The sequence below is a fragment of the Asterias amurensis genome, chromosome 5 (genome assembly GCF_032118995.1).
Source record: "Asterias amurensis chromosome 5, ASM3211899v1".
NCBI classification, from domain to species: Eukaryota; Metazoa; Echinodermata; class Asteroidea; order Forcipulatida; family Asteriidae; genus Asterias; species Asterias amurensis.
Genome location: NC_092652.1, coordinates 23657912 through 23676057, shown reverse-complemented (window position 1 = coordinate 23676057; position 18146 = coordinate 23657912). Strand labels below are relative to the sequence as shown.

Below are 18146 nucleotides of genomic sequence, written 5' to 3'. Positions count from 1 at the left end.
AAACAATGTTAAAGGCAGTGGACACTATTGGTAATTATCAAAGACTAGCCTTCACAGTTGGTGTATCTCAACATATGCATAAAATAACTAACCTGTGAAAATTTGAGCTCAATCAGTCGTCGAAGTTGCGAGATAATAATGAAAGAAAAAACACCCTTGTCACACGAAGTTGTGTGCGTTTAGATGGTTGATTTCGAGACTTCAAGTTATAAACTTGAGGTCTTGAAATCAAATTCGTGGAAAATTATTTCTTTCTCGAAAACTATGGCACTTCAGAGGGAGCCGTTTCTCACAATGTTTTATACCATCAACCTCTCCCCATTACTCGTCACCAAGAAAGGTTTTATGCTAAAAATTATTTTGAGTAAACCAATAGTGTCCACTGCCTCTAAAGAAGAAGTATGAGTGGTAAAAAAGATAATTGCTAACATCTAGGCCTACCACATTATTCTTCTGATGACAAAGTGATATTTGAGACAAAAATGGTAAGTTTAAATCTGGAAGCTCACCAAGGTTTTTAACAGAAATAATGCGAAAGTCTAGAAAATAGCAGATCAACATTATAATAGAATTTGTATATGTTTTATTTTGATTGCTGCAATCTAAAAAGAAACGAAGACAGTTGTTTTTCTTTTCTAAATCGACAATCACATACAAACTAGGTGAGACCCCAAAACTTGTAAACAATGAATGAACGCTGATTTTCCGAAACAACGTAGGTCAATCGTCGAATTTTTGTAACATAGAATAACATTTTATGTTGGGATAAACCAAGTGAGAATACTGGTCTTTGAAAATTACCAAAGGTGTCCAGTGCCTTTAAGACGGTGGGAAAAATACCTAATTGTAAACAAAACTTCGTTCTGTTTACTTTGTGATATCCTTTTTGTAAAAATTCAACCTTGAACGAAGTGATATACAAAATCCAGTTTTACTATCGACACTCGACTGCTTAGGGCCTATCACAATAGTCCAGCATGAGAGCTTTAATAATGAACCATAAACATTCTGAATTAATTAATAATAATAGAAAAACAAATAATACGTAGTAATTTGGACAGAAATTGGTGTTTGTCAGAACAATCCTATGTGGTCCATAATCCAATGAATAACGCTCAGAGATAATTTCTCGATTTACACTATTAGTTTATTCAATAAAACAATCCTCTATATATACACCTACTTCCAATACAAATTACGTCTCAGGCTAAGGGTCAGTATGACTATGTACTACTAATTGCAATTCAAATAATAATTTCACCTGGTCGAAAAAACACCCTTGATAGGTATAAGTTTTAGTTCTTGTTTATCTAGCCAATTATAATATTTGACAACACCCATGGTCTAAATTTAACATTCCATAATTTTTTTGCAGTGTATTAAATATTTTTGTGATCGTTAAAATACATTTTTTCCCCTGCGAAATGAAAAGCATGAATGGCTAGGCTAATGGACCAACAAAGTAATAATAAAACTGTCAAATAAACAAACCATAAACCATTATTAATATTTTGTCTTGGAATTAACATAAGGCTCGGTTGAACGAGCGGTAATTACGGGCCAGACCAACGGTGTTAAGTAGCAATCACCGCTACGCAATCAACGCTATAGGTGGGGTTTCTGCTTGCATAAAGCGGCATAAAGTCACTAAAGCGGTATTAAGTCGCTATAAGCAAAAGTAGGACCATCATTGGTATCTTATCAACGACTAAGTATAGGCTTTACCGATACCATCCTGAATTTATAATAGCTACTTAGGGGCCTACACGTGTGAAGTGGCAAATCACCGCTATAACGCAAATACACGCTATTGTGAAACAAAGGCGGGGTTTCTGATACGCATATAGCGGCATAAAGTCGCTACAGCGGCAGAAAGTCGCTATAAGCGAAAATAGGACCATCATTGCTATCTTATCAACGACTATAGGTAACACGATACCACGCTGCATTTATGAAAGCTACTTACGGACCTACAAAGTAATATCCACCGAGGGGCCAGATCCATTATATACCTGAAAGAAATATGAGAAATATGGATTGCCCTAGGTAACGAAGTGCCGTTTCGACCCAGTTCCGTCATCTTGAGAGAGACAAATATCTAAGACACGTAGGGAAAAGTTAAGAAAAGATTTTTGGCCCTGGGGCGGTTTGAGCGAGTCTTGTGACTTGGCACATCTGGTAGGCCCTACCGTGCGGCTCACAGGGCACTGAAGGGGAAGATAGCGTCGAGGTTACGGGGATAGTAAAGGTTCACCGTTCTTGATGACCCTCGTACTTTTTTTCTTGTCTGGTGCCAAGATTGTATTTTTTTTCTCTCACAAACTTCACACGTGTTAAATCCCTCAAATAAGGGCTTTTGGATGCAAAGACCCATACTATTTAAAAACCTGTCGGTTTGTGTGAAAGTCTGCACGCGAAATTTAATTTGATGTCAAATTTTCTTGGAAACTGAGAAATTTTCGTAAAAAAATAAAAACTTGGGACCTTTCCTTTAAGTTTTCACTCAAACAAAACCTCAAACAAACATTTAAACACGTACAGAAACCACAAAACCAGGTAAAACCATTACATATATTTTTACTGGAAAAGATTAAACCCACTTTAGTTACCGTTTCGCACATTAATTTTAAATAATGTCTCTTGAAAATTAGAACATTGGCATGAACATATCCCCCACACCCCATGAAACCCCAAACAATCAGAAACAAAGGACGGAAATTGTTACAAACAAAGCGTTGCCCTTAAGTGGTCGTATTGTCGTTGTTATAGCGTGCCGTGTGCAGGCCAGGGCCGAGTTCGCAGCACAACATAAACTTGCTTTGAAACAAAGCCCAATTTCACAGAGCTGCTTAGCGGCCGATTTTGTGCTTACTGCGCGATTTCCAGTTCATAGGGCTGCTAACCGTAAGCTCACGAAAAGGCATGCTAACCTTCCGGTGCTTATTGCACAAAAATGAATGCGGTAAAAATACAAATCCATGGGAACGCGCAAGATGGCCGTCTAATTTGCTTGCTAACCTGTGAAATACGCTTGGACCTTAGCAAATGTTTCTGCTACAGTAAGTAAGCACGAAAATTTGCTCACCGTTATGCATGAAATTGGGCCCAGATAACCTGCAGCTAAACTGCTAAAGTCAATTACATGCTAACCTGGGCCAAATTGCGTAGAGCTGCTAAGCACACACATTTGCATAGCATGAAATTTTTGCCTTGATAAAGAAAGGATTACCAACCAAATTTTCATTTGTTGTGCATACTTGTGCATACTGCTTGTTATTGGTATTCATCTGTTGTTTGCTTATCCTGAAAATCGAGTGGATAATTGGTTGGTAATCCTGTTTTTATCGAGGCAAAAACTTCATGCTAAACATTTTGTTTAGCTCAGCAGCTTTATGAACTAGGGCCCTGATTGGCAGATAAGTATGCTTACAAAATAAATTCGGTTTAGCAACTTTAGGAATCTAGTTCCAAGTATACGGCTGAGACGGTTTTATAATTTGACTTGCCATCTTGTCTGGTAACCTATTTACCGCTATGTGATCATGGGGCCGCTAGTGTCAACCTTGCAAGAGGTCAGTCTATTTCCCTGGAAGTCTCGTGAGATCACGTGAAGTCTGTTTATGTGAGGAAATGCAAGAAGGGGTGTACTCGGTGATCACTTTGATGACGTCATCGACAAGGATAAGGTACAACCTCGTTTTTTTATGGGGGATCGAAAATCAATCATGTTGTGAGATCCACTGTACTCAGTGCAAATTTCTCTTGTGCAGAAGGCACTACATGAGATTAATATAAACGTTTTCTCAAAGATGACACCCTGTCAAGTAGTTCAAACTATTTCTAATGTGGATTGGTGGCAATAAAAATTCCACCTGTCCTAGATAAAAATTATCACGAATTCACATTGTGTAAATCGACCAGTGGACACCCCCCCCCCCCCCCCAAAGGAAAGTACTGAGTAAAAAGTGCTGTTCCCGGTTCGGCTTACTTTTATTGCATACACAACAAATTGTGGTTTGCTAGTAACTTTTTCAGTGACCAGCCAGCGGGAAAGGTTAGCTTGTCATTTCACCGCAGCTCGCCAGTTTGTTCAATATTAATCCAAAGTTCATGGTAAATAGGGATGTTTTGTAAAACTGAAATAGTAGCCAGCTGGAGTTTTAACTGGAATTTGTCAAGTGGACCCACTGTCAAGGGAGAACGGTGCTGGAATCCTTGAAACATACACGGAAGCCCATGTTGAATCCAACAAACGTTTCCGAATCGAAAACAGTGAAGGTTCCTGTACACTATACAAATGGGTCATCATACATGATTGTTGTTAACGACAAAAGCAATATGTTACAAAAAGCTGTTGAGCAGAAAAAGGGCTCACATGATTTAACTGCTAACGGCCCTGTCACCTTGAAGTTTTAGCCAGCGTATGCCGACGTAAGACAAATTTTGAAAAGCTGCACGGTGATCCGAGCCTGCTCAACACGTTTTTGTTCTAATTAGTTTACCTGTTTATCTGCTAAGCGAAAAAAATAGCGGGGTACCAGTTGGAAAAAAACTTAAGTCTGGATGACACTTTGGCTGGTGACCAGAGTCTGCTAAGCAAGGTTTTTCTGTACCAACTCGCTTATGCTAACAGGCTTGATTAACTTGTGCCTGTAAATTTCTTGTTTTTTTTTTTTACTTAGCGAACAACATGCTTGGCAGTTTTCCTTGCTAAGCTAGAAGGAAGTAGGGGACCAGTGGTGTATTTCACAAAGAGTTAAGACTAGTCTTATCTCGAGTTAGGACGAGTTACTCATCCTAACTTAGGACTACCCTTGTGTTTTTAATATCTCCTATAGGACCAGTCCTAAGTTAGGACTAGTCTTAACTCTATGTGAAATCGACCCCAGACTTGGTTGGTATAACCCTTTTCTGCTAAGCAGAATTGAATTGATAAAATTGTGTCATGGGAACTAATATATTGACAGGAAGCGAACTGGTCACGCAAACTCATGTCCATGAACATGTACATTGGTATAACGACCTTCAGGGTATACATGATTGGACCTTTCCATGAATGTGTGTTTACAAATTTGAATTACAATCAACAAAACAAGTAGTTTTAACAGCGCTTTAATAATTATTGGAAACTAGATGACGGAATTGAATGCTCTTCCACCGATACCAATATGCAAGTACCTTTAATCCATTCGTTGAATGATGCAGGGATCGTATGCTTGATGATTATGGTGATAGGAATTTATGTACAATTTCATGTGTGTAGAGAGCAACGCATGTTCCTATACCCATAAAGCTACAGGCCTATACCATTGGTGCATGCGTCCCCTGGATTTGGACCGGGGATGGGTAAGGTCAAGGTGATTACCAAAGCCCCCGACCCTGAACACAAATTATGGATATCGCTTAAAAAACAAGCCGAAGGTAAGAAAAAAAGACATGTCTCTATAAATATCATTACGCATGAGTTTTGTGTCAAACTTATTTTTTACAGACAGTTTTGGTGTTGTAGGAATACATTACGTAAGTGCTATTTTATCTCTTTTTGGCAAATGTGTTGTAATTTCTAAAAAGCACCCCTCACTCCTCAACACAGATCGTTGGTTCCTAAATCTGTTCAGGATAGTTCTCAAACAAGTAGGCCTATATCATCGTCTCGTAGTGCTTTCTCAGAGGTAGTTTGTATAGGTTCAATATCAAGTCTTTATCCATGGGTTATGGAAATACTGACATTGCACCATGCAAATTTTCGTAAGAAAGGTGAATGTTACTTTAACTATTCGCGAATCATTAGTGAACATCTGTGCACATTCATGCATGCAACATCACCGAGTAGAATAGCCGATGGTTCCACAATGACAATTTCAATGTCGGCGTCTCACATGTACTGGCATTAAAGAGAGGTATGTCCCTTTCTAGTGTACGACTAAGCCCCGCCCCCCCCCGATACTGAACAACCTCGAACCCGTACGTTCTCCATATTTTCGTGTTAACTGCACTAGTTTTCCTTTGCCCTTTTATCCCGAGTAACGTAAATGCCCGCAGGAAAAAGGAATCGACCAGACAAGAAAAATAACCATGGCCGCTTTACCCTTTCGGGAAAGTGGATTGAATTAAGCTTCTTGGCCCAATTTGATAGAGCTGCTTAAGCACAAAAACTAGCTTAGGACTACAAAATTATGCAAAATCAGCTAAAATACCATTCTACATGTATCATCTGTGACTGGTATCCTCATTATTGTTTCTTTATCAAAACCTTTTTAAGTATAAGACAATAATGCCTACTGTACAAAATGTAGCAGGGAAACCAGTTGTAAATCAGCCACGTTGCCTGGCATTTTGGTTGGTGACCTTAAAATTTCATGAAGAAGCTGCTTATAAAGCAGCTCTATGAAATTGGCCCTGTTTTTTTTTTTACCTCTATAAGATTTGAGACATCAATTTTCGAAATGTTCCCATTTTGGGATGATTTTTGATTGATATTCAATGTATTTTTATTCTTAGCAGTACATACCTTTCTTGTGATTCCCCTTCTCCAGTGATCCGTGATCCTCATGACTGCTGTCCATCAGCCCGTTACTTTGCGCCGTCGGGCTCGGCACCGACTCAGGCGACACGCTGCCTCCCATTTCTCGGACTTTTGACGCTTCAGCCATTGCCGAAGACGTTACAGTTAAATAGTCATTGCGTGCTGGATGACACAGTGTCATGTTGGCCACGGTGTGATGGGCCGTGCTACCCGAGTGGTCGGCCGTGCTTGGGACGTGAACGCCCGGCCAGTCATGCTGGTGCGAGTGGTACTGCGTCGTGGGTTGATGGGAGGGTTGATACGGTACGCTACCCAGAGGCAAGTAAGCACTTGTTATCGGTCGCTGTATGACAACAAAACAATGGTATCATTTTAGTTACAAATTTACAACATTGTTTGTTTCTAAATGCATTATTGATATATATCGAGGGAAATATTTAAGTAGAAATTAAAGCATTTATTGAAATTCTTAAAAAAATAATAAAATATTGCTAAAGTATTGCAAACATTAAGTATTTTAATTGTAAAATTACTAATTATTTGAATATTGTTAAGCCCCAGTTCTGTGAGGGTAAGTGACACAGTAATGTAGTGATACGGCGACAGCCTTATTAACAAGGTTTGCGGTCACACACTTTTGTGTTTCTCTCATAATATGACTTTGTGGTTTTGAATAGAATAAGCGGTAAACAACAACGATCATTTTTCTCAGTTTTCAGGCCAGACTGAAAATATACTTTTCCCTTAAGACAACAGAGCATACTTGTGGAAACGTAGGGTTGTTAAAGTACATGATATTTCCCAAACCACAACAACCCCGGCCAATGAGAAATTAAACAGGTATCTTTCGAGAGTGTTTTCCGTCCAGAGGCCACAAATGAATACACAGGACAGAGGAGGGAACAAAAAATCCCAGGTCAGAAAGCTCAATCTGCCCGTAAAAAGCGTGGAAAACCCAATCAAATCAAACTCCAGCCAACCATAGATAAATTGAAAGGGAATAGAAGAATAGAAAACGGAGAATACCAAGTTAACATTCAGGACATTAGTACAAGCCAAATGATTTCCTCGATGAAACAAAACACATTGGACCATTAATGACGCCAAACTGTTTAGTAATAGATTAGTTCCACGCAATTTGTAGCGTCACCACCGTGAACCATTCACCGCATAGCTCTTAAAGGGAACAACAACCGAACGTATGTTTCCGCTTATAAACACAAGTGACATTGTTCCGAGTCTCATTCATGTCAGAAAACAAAGAAGAAAGGCTCCAGATAGTGTGGCAGAATAAATGGATAACAATAACAATCTATTGTCAAAGTTATAAACAACTAATGCCACGCCCAATATAATATCCCCCGGAGGGAGCCCCCCCCCCCCCCCCCTCCATGGTCCTATAAACAAACTCTCTTCCCCTCGTGTGCAGAAGAGCACACCCGCCGAAAATCCACCCCCAAAACACAGTGAACTTGTGAAGGCACACGGCTATATCAAACACTGCGTTTGCCAAACACTTTGGTAAACAGAATCTTAACTATTTTGCTGCAATCTCTCTGCTGCAAGTTTTCAGGAAAATCAAACAAATAAAAAACCGATATGCTAGAAATCCAATAGTATCACAGTTTGACACAGTGTAGTACAGCAGTGTTTTTTTTTTATTTTATTTTTTAAAGATGAGTAGGATTCATGGAGTTCTGACTCCTCCCGATCCTACCTCCATGGTCTATTTTCTTCCTCCATGCTCCATGGTACATTCATCCAAATCATATTACCTTTCATTGTCAACATTAGGCATACAATAAGAGGCGCAACGTTTTGCTACCAGATCTTTTTCAAATGTCAACCAACAAAATACCCATATCTCGCCATACTTCAAACCACTGTTGACAATGGCTGGCCCATCAGCAAGCTATTGTTTTAATCTCACAACTTAGCACATGCGCAGTAGAGTGTATTGTTTGTCCTTGGTCTGGTGCCGGCAGTATGATTGCATGTTAGAACACATCCGGAGTCGTGGTTCGCGGCATGTGTACTTTTACAAAGGCGACCTTCGTGGTTCAATCCACACGACCATAAAAACTTCTGCTCTTCCTACTTCATTATTAATAAATCTCAATGAAACTTATTGCCCGCCGAAACAAGAAAAAAAACTTGGTTTCCGGGATTTTACTCCAGTGTTGTTTTGAGAACGAGGCCTGTTGCGGAATAAGCGGAGGAAAAAGCAGCGCCAGGGAGGCTGGGAGTACGACGGGTGTAGCCGGCGTCTTGCTCGGGCTTCGCACGCTTTACTCTGAAACCACGCACCCACGTGCTTTTGTACTTCAAAAATAGCCTCTTACGCATCACCATTTTTTAAGTTAATTTTAGTATTGGTAGACAGAAAAGGTGGTGGCAAAGGTGTGATTTGTCACTTGTGGTTAAAGGCAGTGGACACTATTGGTAATTACTCAAAATAACAAAATCATAAAACCTTACTTGGTAACGAGTAATAGTATAGAAACGGCTCCCTCTGAAGTGACGTACTTTTCGAGATAGAAATAATTTTCATCGAATTTGATTTCGAGACCTCATAGTTAAATTTTGAGGTCGCAAAATTAAGCATTTATGAAAGTACACAACTTCGTGTGACATGGGTGTTTTTTCTTTCATTATTATCTCGCAATTTCGACGACCAATTGAGCTTAAATTTTTACTTATGTTGATATACATTAAGTGGGAAGATTGGTCTTTGAAAATTACCAAAGGTGTCCATTTGTCTTTAAGTAAATTATTGACTGATCTTATTCTGTAAGTTAGGCCTATCCATCATTGATACAGTAAATATGATAAGCATTAATGACATATAGAGGAGGGGTAGTTTATATTACCCAAAATTGTCTTCGATTGTACTGTGTTCAGTCAAGTTAATTTGGAACACTTCCAATGAAGACTATTTTCCATTCAGAATTTGCGTTTGCATACTTCCTCATTATGAGTATTATTGTTGGCATATTATTAATAGAATTATGATTATACTAATATTTTTTATAAATCTATATCCGACACTGTAAGCTTCGCCTACATAATTGGTAAATGCAGCTTGTATTAACTAAACTTCGTTTTGTGGTAATTATACAATTGTACATATATATAATTAAAATAAGTAATATTTCCTTCTAAGTGTTATTGTATTTTAAGTATTTATTTAATGTATTTCAAATAACATCCCAGCACAAGCGCAAGAAACGGAGGGATATGGTATTGCTTTTAATAACGAACGATAGAGACCTATATTCCATAAAATAACAGTACAAAGACAGCAATTAAATAGACCTTTATCACGCTGTCACCATATTGGTCATGTTCCCTGTTTTCAATTCATTCAAAACATTCATTGCGCATGGCACCAGACTATTATGTCGTCCAGCCTCAGTTTGGTTACAATGAGTTTGAATGGAGTAAAATCAAGATGACCACACCGTGATAAAGGTATATTATAGACAACATTGACATAATTTTTGAGGCATTAACCGAGAATGCATGATCATGCTGTGCCCGACGGTTCAATCCAATTGGCAGTGAGTAGACCCAAATTATTCCAACGCAATTTTTTTTATTTTTTACGAATTGTAAATTATCTCATCTGGTCACAGTGTAACTCTTTTTTATGTAAGGATCACGTTGTAAGCCGGGATCTGGAAAAATAGAGAGTCGTGAGAGTCTAAATCGGATGGAAATTACAAAACAAGGTGTCCAACCTACTCGCCTGAGACGGGTGTATAATGTGAAAGGCAGATAAAACAAGGGTTTCCGAGAGATGTGTAATGTGAATGGCAGATAAAACAAGGGTGCCCAGACAAGAAAGCACCACCACGGTGACGCTGTGTAAAGCCGTGTTCAAATCGAGCGGCTACGGCTACGACTATGGCTATTGGCTGCGGCTACAATGTTGACGAATAATGGGCCAGCCTAGTCACACGAGGCAACTTAAATTTTGGTTTAACTTGTGAGGCTACCAATGGCGCCTGTATGCAAAAAGAAACACTTCTTTGACATGACAGGAGTTCATTTTCACAAAACACAAATAACTATCTGATCTGAAGACGAGTTGTCCACACTGTACTGTCCTTTGGTGATTTATATTGTGATATAACACTTTGCTCTGCAATGCAGATCGAGAAAATAGGATAAGCAAACTGCTCACCAAAACATTGGGCCAGCCTTGTCACACGAGGCAACTCAAACTTTGAGGCAACTAAGAAACACTTTTGACAGGACATGGGTTCGATTTTACAAAACGCTTATAATATTCATCTCAACAAAGTTGTCAACACATGCTCTTTGTGATTTGTATTGTGATATCAGACTCTGCTCAGCAATTAATATTGAGAAAAATATAATTAGCTGCAGTTGTAAACCGTTTACCAGGTAAGAGGACCTCTGCTTCGGTCGAAACGTCAGGCCGTCTACTATTTTCTTTTGCATAAGATTGATAGGGGCCTACGCAGCTTATGAACTTAGGTAGCTCTATGTGAAACTTGCCCCGGGAGCAATTCTTCCAGCAGTGTCTTGACTAACACCCGTATTTAGTGTCAACAATTCAAATGTTAATGCCTTCTCTTCTTCGAGATTACTCGGAACTGTAAGTTGCGTCGTGTAAAATGGCTCTGAACTCGGATGTCAGACTATAGGAAAAATATCATGCCTAAAACTACCGGGTTACTATAACGGGATAGCTGTGAAAATTGAATTAAACTTGGTGGTGTGGTTCCTTGGATAAACGACGTCGAGGTCGAGAAATGGATTAAATATTGTCTGGATTGATTTTTGTGTGTACTGTCCTTTCATCGATGTTGCAATTTGACACGAGAACTTAGTTCTTAAGGTTGTCAAAACAACTGACAATGGTATAACATGTCTTGAAGAATTTGTTGATTAATGTCTTCACTTATTGTCGAGAATGTATCATGCCTTAGCGAGAAAAAAAAAAAAAAAAAAAAAAAGGCTGAAATTGCAAAGTTAAGTAAAGTTCCTGATAAAGAGAACCTTTAGACTTTAAGCACGAATTTTCACGAGCATTGATTCGCTAGTTGATTGGTTGTTGTTTATCGTAAATAAGATGGATCGGATGCATCTTACTCTATGCATGTACTAATCCCCTCTCGCAAAGCATCCCTATACGAACGTCAGACATCCCCCAAGAACGTCCGTTACCCCCCCCCCTTCTCTCCCACACATTAGTACACCTTGGTCCTTGCCAAAATAAATACCGCAGTGCCATAAAAACACATCAAAAGTACCGTTGCCACAAAATAAATTAAAGGAGGGACCATAAATCTTTTAAATAATAAAAACTTCCGTTGGCTGGAAGTGCGTATGTGTCAGGAACGTTTACCGTCGGTGCGCGACGAAGTCCGGGGCAAGTGTGGACGGCAGTTCGGTCCCGTCCCGTCGTCCCGGTGGTGGTGGCTTAACTGGACGTCTCGTTAAAGTATGTAATTACTTCATGTTTACTTAAAACAAAAGGCGAAGTATTCCACGTAAACAGGTCCGGGAATCAGGTGGTTTAGTGAAAACCTTTTAAAATTTTCTAAATTTCTTTGAGAGATGATATTCGAAGATATTTAACGTTGCTGAGTTTAGCATCATGAAATAAGTTTATGTGGAAAACGAAGACAATTGTGAAGAGACGGACGGGTCAACATTTTCCGTGAAATGTTCTTAAATATTGTGCCTTCACATAATCACTGTCCAAAAAGATATATAAAGAAACAATACATGTGAAAACTTCAGCTAATTTTCTTTCTAAACCAGTAATTTAATTGTGCTGTTGCGTCATGACAATTCAAAGTCAAGGTAATAAAACATCACCCGTATAATAAGCAATTCTTGTCGAGTTTGTTAGCGTATTCGCTGTGAAAAAGTCGCCATGAAAAGTACGTTTCACGATGAGGGTAGAATCATGGAGTAAGGAATACTCATATGGATTGGTAGAATATACATTATTGAGGAAAAGTAGTTCCAGTCCTGCTTTGTTCAACCATCAAAACAGTGAAAACGGTATCAACTCATAAATATCATTTTGTCTTCGAGTTGTTCGACTTGGCAAATCAAGTGTTTGGAGAAAGAATAATTATTGCATACTGTTAGTCTTTCAGAAGGAAGTCACTCTTAGATAATTAGAGTTAGGGCCAAGTTTATACAAACAGATTAAATAAACTTTCACTTTGGAAATCGACTCTACTTGCTCGATCATTACTGGTCGTATCGTTTATAATGATGTATTTCTTTTAATGTCTTCATGGTGTTGAAGTTTAGGCCTTACATGTCGTTTCAATAACATGGATGTTTTGGCAAAGGTCTGCGGAACATCTAAAAAAATAAAGTTTGTGAATGTGAAATCTAAGTCAAAAGACTAGGAGTTTGTCTAATATATCGAGTTTGATATTCAAATCGTAAATTAATTTCTTCTCTCTCAGTGATCAAACTACAAACTGGAAAACATAAACATCCACTAGAAGAAAAAAAATTGGTGAAGCTCCATAGTTAAGATGGGTTTGCTGATGGGATTGTATTTACGTTGTGTCAGAATGGAAGAATAAAAAAACCCAAATAATTTCCAGGTAATTTGAAGCGAAATTACAAAAAGACAAAAAGAAAGGTTTCCACTTAGAAAAAGAGGGTTTTGCCTCTGTACCGAAATCAATTTAAAACCCTTAGAATTGTCGAGCCAATGAAACGTGCCGAAAGTTAAAAACCGCATGCAAAATTGTCAGCTTGTTAACAAATTGCCTTTAATGTTAGTTGTTACCACCGAAATAAGCTCATGCGATTTTTTAAATACAGTTTTCTTGATTATGACTTCCTTAAGGGGGAAATATTTCACAGAAAAAAATGTTTCTAGATGAACTTCTTATCAGTAAACTTTCAAAATAAAAAATGGCGTTTTCTATCCTAACTAATCCCATACAAAATGAAAAGCTTGTTACTTTTTCAAATATAAAAAAAAAAAGATAACTGTAACTTAAATCTAAAATTTGGGGTCCAATCGGCCACTTGAAATCGAGCCTAGCATAATTGTTTTGTTTTCCCTTTTTTCGCATAACAGAAAGCTATCGTCATGAAACAGGACTCTCTCATCAAAACTCCAGACGTGGAAGTCCACACTATACTAATCCAACCACATGAAATGAAGACCCTATTTTTATGATAGATACAGTCATTATCCACCTCTTTCCCAGGGACTTCATTAACAAAGAAAAAACCCTGAACATTTCATTTGAATTAAACACGGTTCACAAGTTTTCAACCTTGAGTAAAGCGGATACTCAGCTTTCCTAATTGTCGTTTATAAATTATCCTTAATTAAGTTAAAACAACAGCAGTCACGTTTACAGACATTGGACACTATTGGTTATTGTCAAAGACCAGTCTTCTCACTTGGTGTATCTCAACATATGCATATAGCAACAAACCTGTGAAAAATTGAGCTCAATTGGTCGTCGAAGTTGCGAGATAATAATGGAAGAAAAAACCACCCTTGTCACACGAAGTTGTGTGCATTCAGATGCGCGATTTCGAGACCTCAAATTCTAAATCTGAGGTCTCGAAATCAAATCCGTGGAAAATTACTTCCTTCACGAAAACTACGTCACTTCAGAGGGAGCCGTTTCTCACAACGTTTTATACTCTCAACCTCTCCCCATTACTTGTTACCAAGTAAAGTTTTATGCCAATAATTATTTTGAGTAATTACCAATAGTGTCCACTGCCTTTAAACAAGATATAAGTTTCTCTATGTGTCAGTTCTGCAATCTACATAAAAGTTTTCCTCACGAATATTATTATCAAATGTCCGATATATGATTAATTTTTGGTTTCAGACATTAAAATTTGACAATCAAAGCGCGGCGAAGCTATTGAAACATTAAACACCAGTTTCAACTATGATTAGGCTGTACTTCGAAGTGAAATTTTTCTCAAAATGCTTTATACTATCCAACTGTACTTCTTACCATGTATGTTTTTATTGCCATCACCAAACGTACCCCTTTAAGGGTAGACACAAAAGATCGGCCAATATTTGTCCTGATTTAATCCTATACTGTAATTCTTGTATGTGTTGTTCACGGACTTTAAAGGCGCTGGCCAGGGGACACTATTGGTAGTAAAAACCTAACTTGATAACGATCAATGGAGAGCTGTTGATAGCATAGAACATTACGAGAAATGGCTCCCTCTGAAACAACAAAGTTTATTCTATTGCAACTTCGATGACCAATTTAGTCCAAATTTTCACAGGTTTGTTATAATGAGTTAGGACACACCAAGTGAGAATACTAGTCTTTGACAGTTACCAAACGTGTCCAGTGTGTGGATTTGGGTGCTGCAAGCAAGGATTGTCTTTTTGCGACTGGATATTTTTCGTTGCCCTGTTTCATCAGTGTCAAGTTAATTGAAGCGGTGTGTACCCGCGGGTTAAATCCCTTAGGTTACGGGTCTTAGGCTACTTGCCAGCCACAGGCCTTGCATTTATAACAGAATACCACCACAGTTCCTGTTGTATATGGATTCTTGTTGTTAGGTATTGCTTCAAGGGGGCGTTTTTGGTAAAGAATCCGTGGGCAGAAAGACATTGGGATCCTAAACAGATGCCAGCCCAAAAGCCCTACTTAGGCGACCATGGCCCTGGACTTGAAAAAAAGACCATCAGGATAGATTGAAACCGGAAACATAACTCCCAAGTACAGAGAATGGTGGATCATGGAATTTCCTGCGCTCCAAACAGACACGGCATGTTGCAGTGCGTTGTTTGATTGAATCTGGGCCAAAAACAAAGTCTATAAGTCTCGCATTATAATGCCCAGCATAATCCGTAGTTGACAAATTGATGGTACGGAGAGACATTGACGAGAGTGGTGGAGACACGGGTAAATCGCGTCCAAGCCACGGCAGAGCTTACCTCAGTGTGTGCGCTCTTGATGATATAGGTCCCCGGAAAAAAACCGGAATGAGCGCGTGTATTTGTAAACTGGTGAAACTGTAAACTTCCAACATCTGTTTTTGTACTGAGTAGTATATGAACGACCTTGTAATATCACACAAAGTGCAATGAATGGAGATATGGAATATTGCTACTGTGTTTCAGACACGGACTAATGAGCAAGTAATAATATACGAGTGCACAAAGACTGTACAATACAAGTCTTCATCAGTCAATAGGTATTAACAAAATGTTACCAACTTCAAATGTGACAACAATTTTTATAAAGAGAACACAATCTTGCTGTCCTGCGTTTTAAAAATCATGGTAGCTTATGCTACAGGGACATGCCACCCCCAAAACTAGCACCCATTTTAATTGTAGGAATCATTTGCTGCAACTCATTTTCGCATGAAGCAATTGGAAACGGCACATGTCTACAAGTAAACAAAAATTACTGTAAAGTTGTTAACATTTGGCTCATTGTCAATTTGTACTTGGGGTAACTCGGTTCATGAGCCAATATTAAAAAGTTACAATAATGGGATCATTTGTGTTTACCTTTCATAGACAAATGCCCATGCAACAGTGAGTCACCACGTCTGTATACTTCAAACAACAACTGTCTTTCTGTGTTCTGTAATTCCAATCCATGATTGAAGCAATGCAATTTTAATGGTCTTTTTTGTTTCGCAATTTTATACATCACGTCAAAATCTTCCTGTCAAGCTTTGAAAGTGAAAGAAACTATAAATTCCTGGGCCTAGGGCATTTTTGATAAACTATCAAGTCAATTTCATAATCATGGTAGACCTACCTAGCTAGTGTTGTCGAATAGAAACCTGTGCCTAGTTTGTTTGTGTAAACAATTACTCATATTCATAATAATATAATTATTTGGTTTTTCAGTCATGTATCTAAACAGGAGTCCACTTTTAAATGTTGTCAAACATTCAGTCTAAAAAAATAAGAAGCATAAATACTGGTAACATGGAGGAAGAACTATGATGATGTAACGTTGGTATCTTTGTTTATAATAGGTATCTTTTGTGCCTCAACACGGAGCTCGGAGGAAGCTCGGAGGAAGCTCGGAGGAACCATGGAGGAACCGACCTCATACTGTGCAATAACGATTTAGTTCCTTTCTTGAAAGCCATCTTCTATGTTTTGAGGGGGTACAACCATGGAGGTTTGTTCAACCCCATAGTCATCACATACAGTCTTGCAAAATATCGGGTGCATGAACTACACACGTATTCGATTAACTCAATCTAATTCTAAGACATCAAACAAACAATCGTTTCTTTACCTGGTATGGTGCATGTTGAAGCTGTGATCCCGATGATAACGAACTGGGGTAGTGATGCAGGACGGGCGCCGCGCTGCCCCCGTACAAAGAATGCTCCATCGCGCTGCGGGCAAGATCATCAACCAAGTCCGGACTTATATCAAGTACTCAGATAAAACTGGTCGCCCCTCGAGAAAAAAAAATAAACGGCCGGTCGTCGAGCTTAGATGAATTTCCCCCAAGAAGTGGTGATACGGTGTATGTCTCCAATACAAACCTAATGAGGATCTAGTCTTTCTCGTGGTGTTACCTCAAAATAGCCAAAACCGTAAAATATGTCAACACACTGTTAACAAATACACCATTCGCAAGAGAGACTACGACCACGACCGTCCTTTGTGTATGAGGAGCGTGTGCGTCGACTATTTCTCACCCCGAGTCGCAAATATAGAAATGATTTGAGTACTTCGAATTATTAGCACGTACCGGCTTGTGATGAGCAAAATGAAAAAGCACAAGCAGTTTGAAACGTCGAACTGGACATTATCACCAACATCGTATTAATGACAAGGGGAAAAGTGTGTCACAACAAACCGCTGTGGAATGGTCATAACAATTGCAGCTTCACAACAGTACTAGTATCCCATGCAACCCAGGCAGCACACAGAGCTACAACTTCCCCATTGCCAAGCGAGTTTAGGTCACTGCTCCAATATGTCATTGCGCCTGCGTGGAGGCACTGGTTTGGGCTCCGGAGCGTATGGCGACCAACTCATTGGTGAAATCCCTAGACACCAAGAAGACATAGGATGTGGTAGTAGTGGCAATATACACTACTTCCAAACACATGTGCTTTCGAACTGAATCATATCATTAGAAACTGCACACTTGATTCACCGACTGTGAATTTTAACATTTTAGAGTTGCTGTCAGTTCAAACATTGCTAGGGTCTTGCGCGTCGTCGAGCAACCCGTAAGTTTCAAACAACCCCTGAACACTTAAAGAGTTTTTCAAGAAGTGGGCCATTTTCGAATAGACATTTAGCCATTTTCGAATTGACATCTAGTTGATTAAAGGCGAGAGCTGGTTAAAAAGTTAACTGAAAAAGGGTACAGAATAATCACACCATTGCTGTTAATTGACAGCGATTCAAAACACACGAACCTCACAACTTGTTTACCACCATTCATTTAGGCGCGATGGTGATGGAATTGTGTCGTTTTGGTGCGATACTAAGTAATATTACTCTATGGTAATATAGAATTCGGCACACTCTCAGAGCATACTAAGAGCATGTCATAAGAAAGATTTTTTGGCTTCAATTCCATCGTTGATTTGCCCTTTGAAGAAACATTTAGGTAACATA

At 38.8% G+C, this 18146-nt stretch overlaps 1 protein-coding gene across 1 annotated transcript in view; it reads right to left on the bottom strand.

The window, feature by feature from the left end:
- LOC139937773 (uncharacterized) overlaps nucleotides 1-17400 on the bottom strand; it is a 36736-nt gene extending 19336 nt beyond the window's left edge. The window contains exons 1-2 of the mRNA XM_071933078.1: nucleotides 16801-17400; nucleotides 6512-6869 (exon numbers count right to left, since the gene is read on the bottom strand). Of these exons, the coding sequence (XP_071789179.1) occupies nucleotides 6512-6869; nucleotides 16801-16899 (457 nt within the window). The 5' untranslated portion in view covers nucleotides 16900-17400. The remainder of the gene's footprint in view (nucleotides 1-6511; nucleotides 6870-16800) is intronic.
- Nucleotides 17401-18146: the final 746 nt, after the last annotated feature.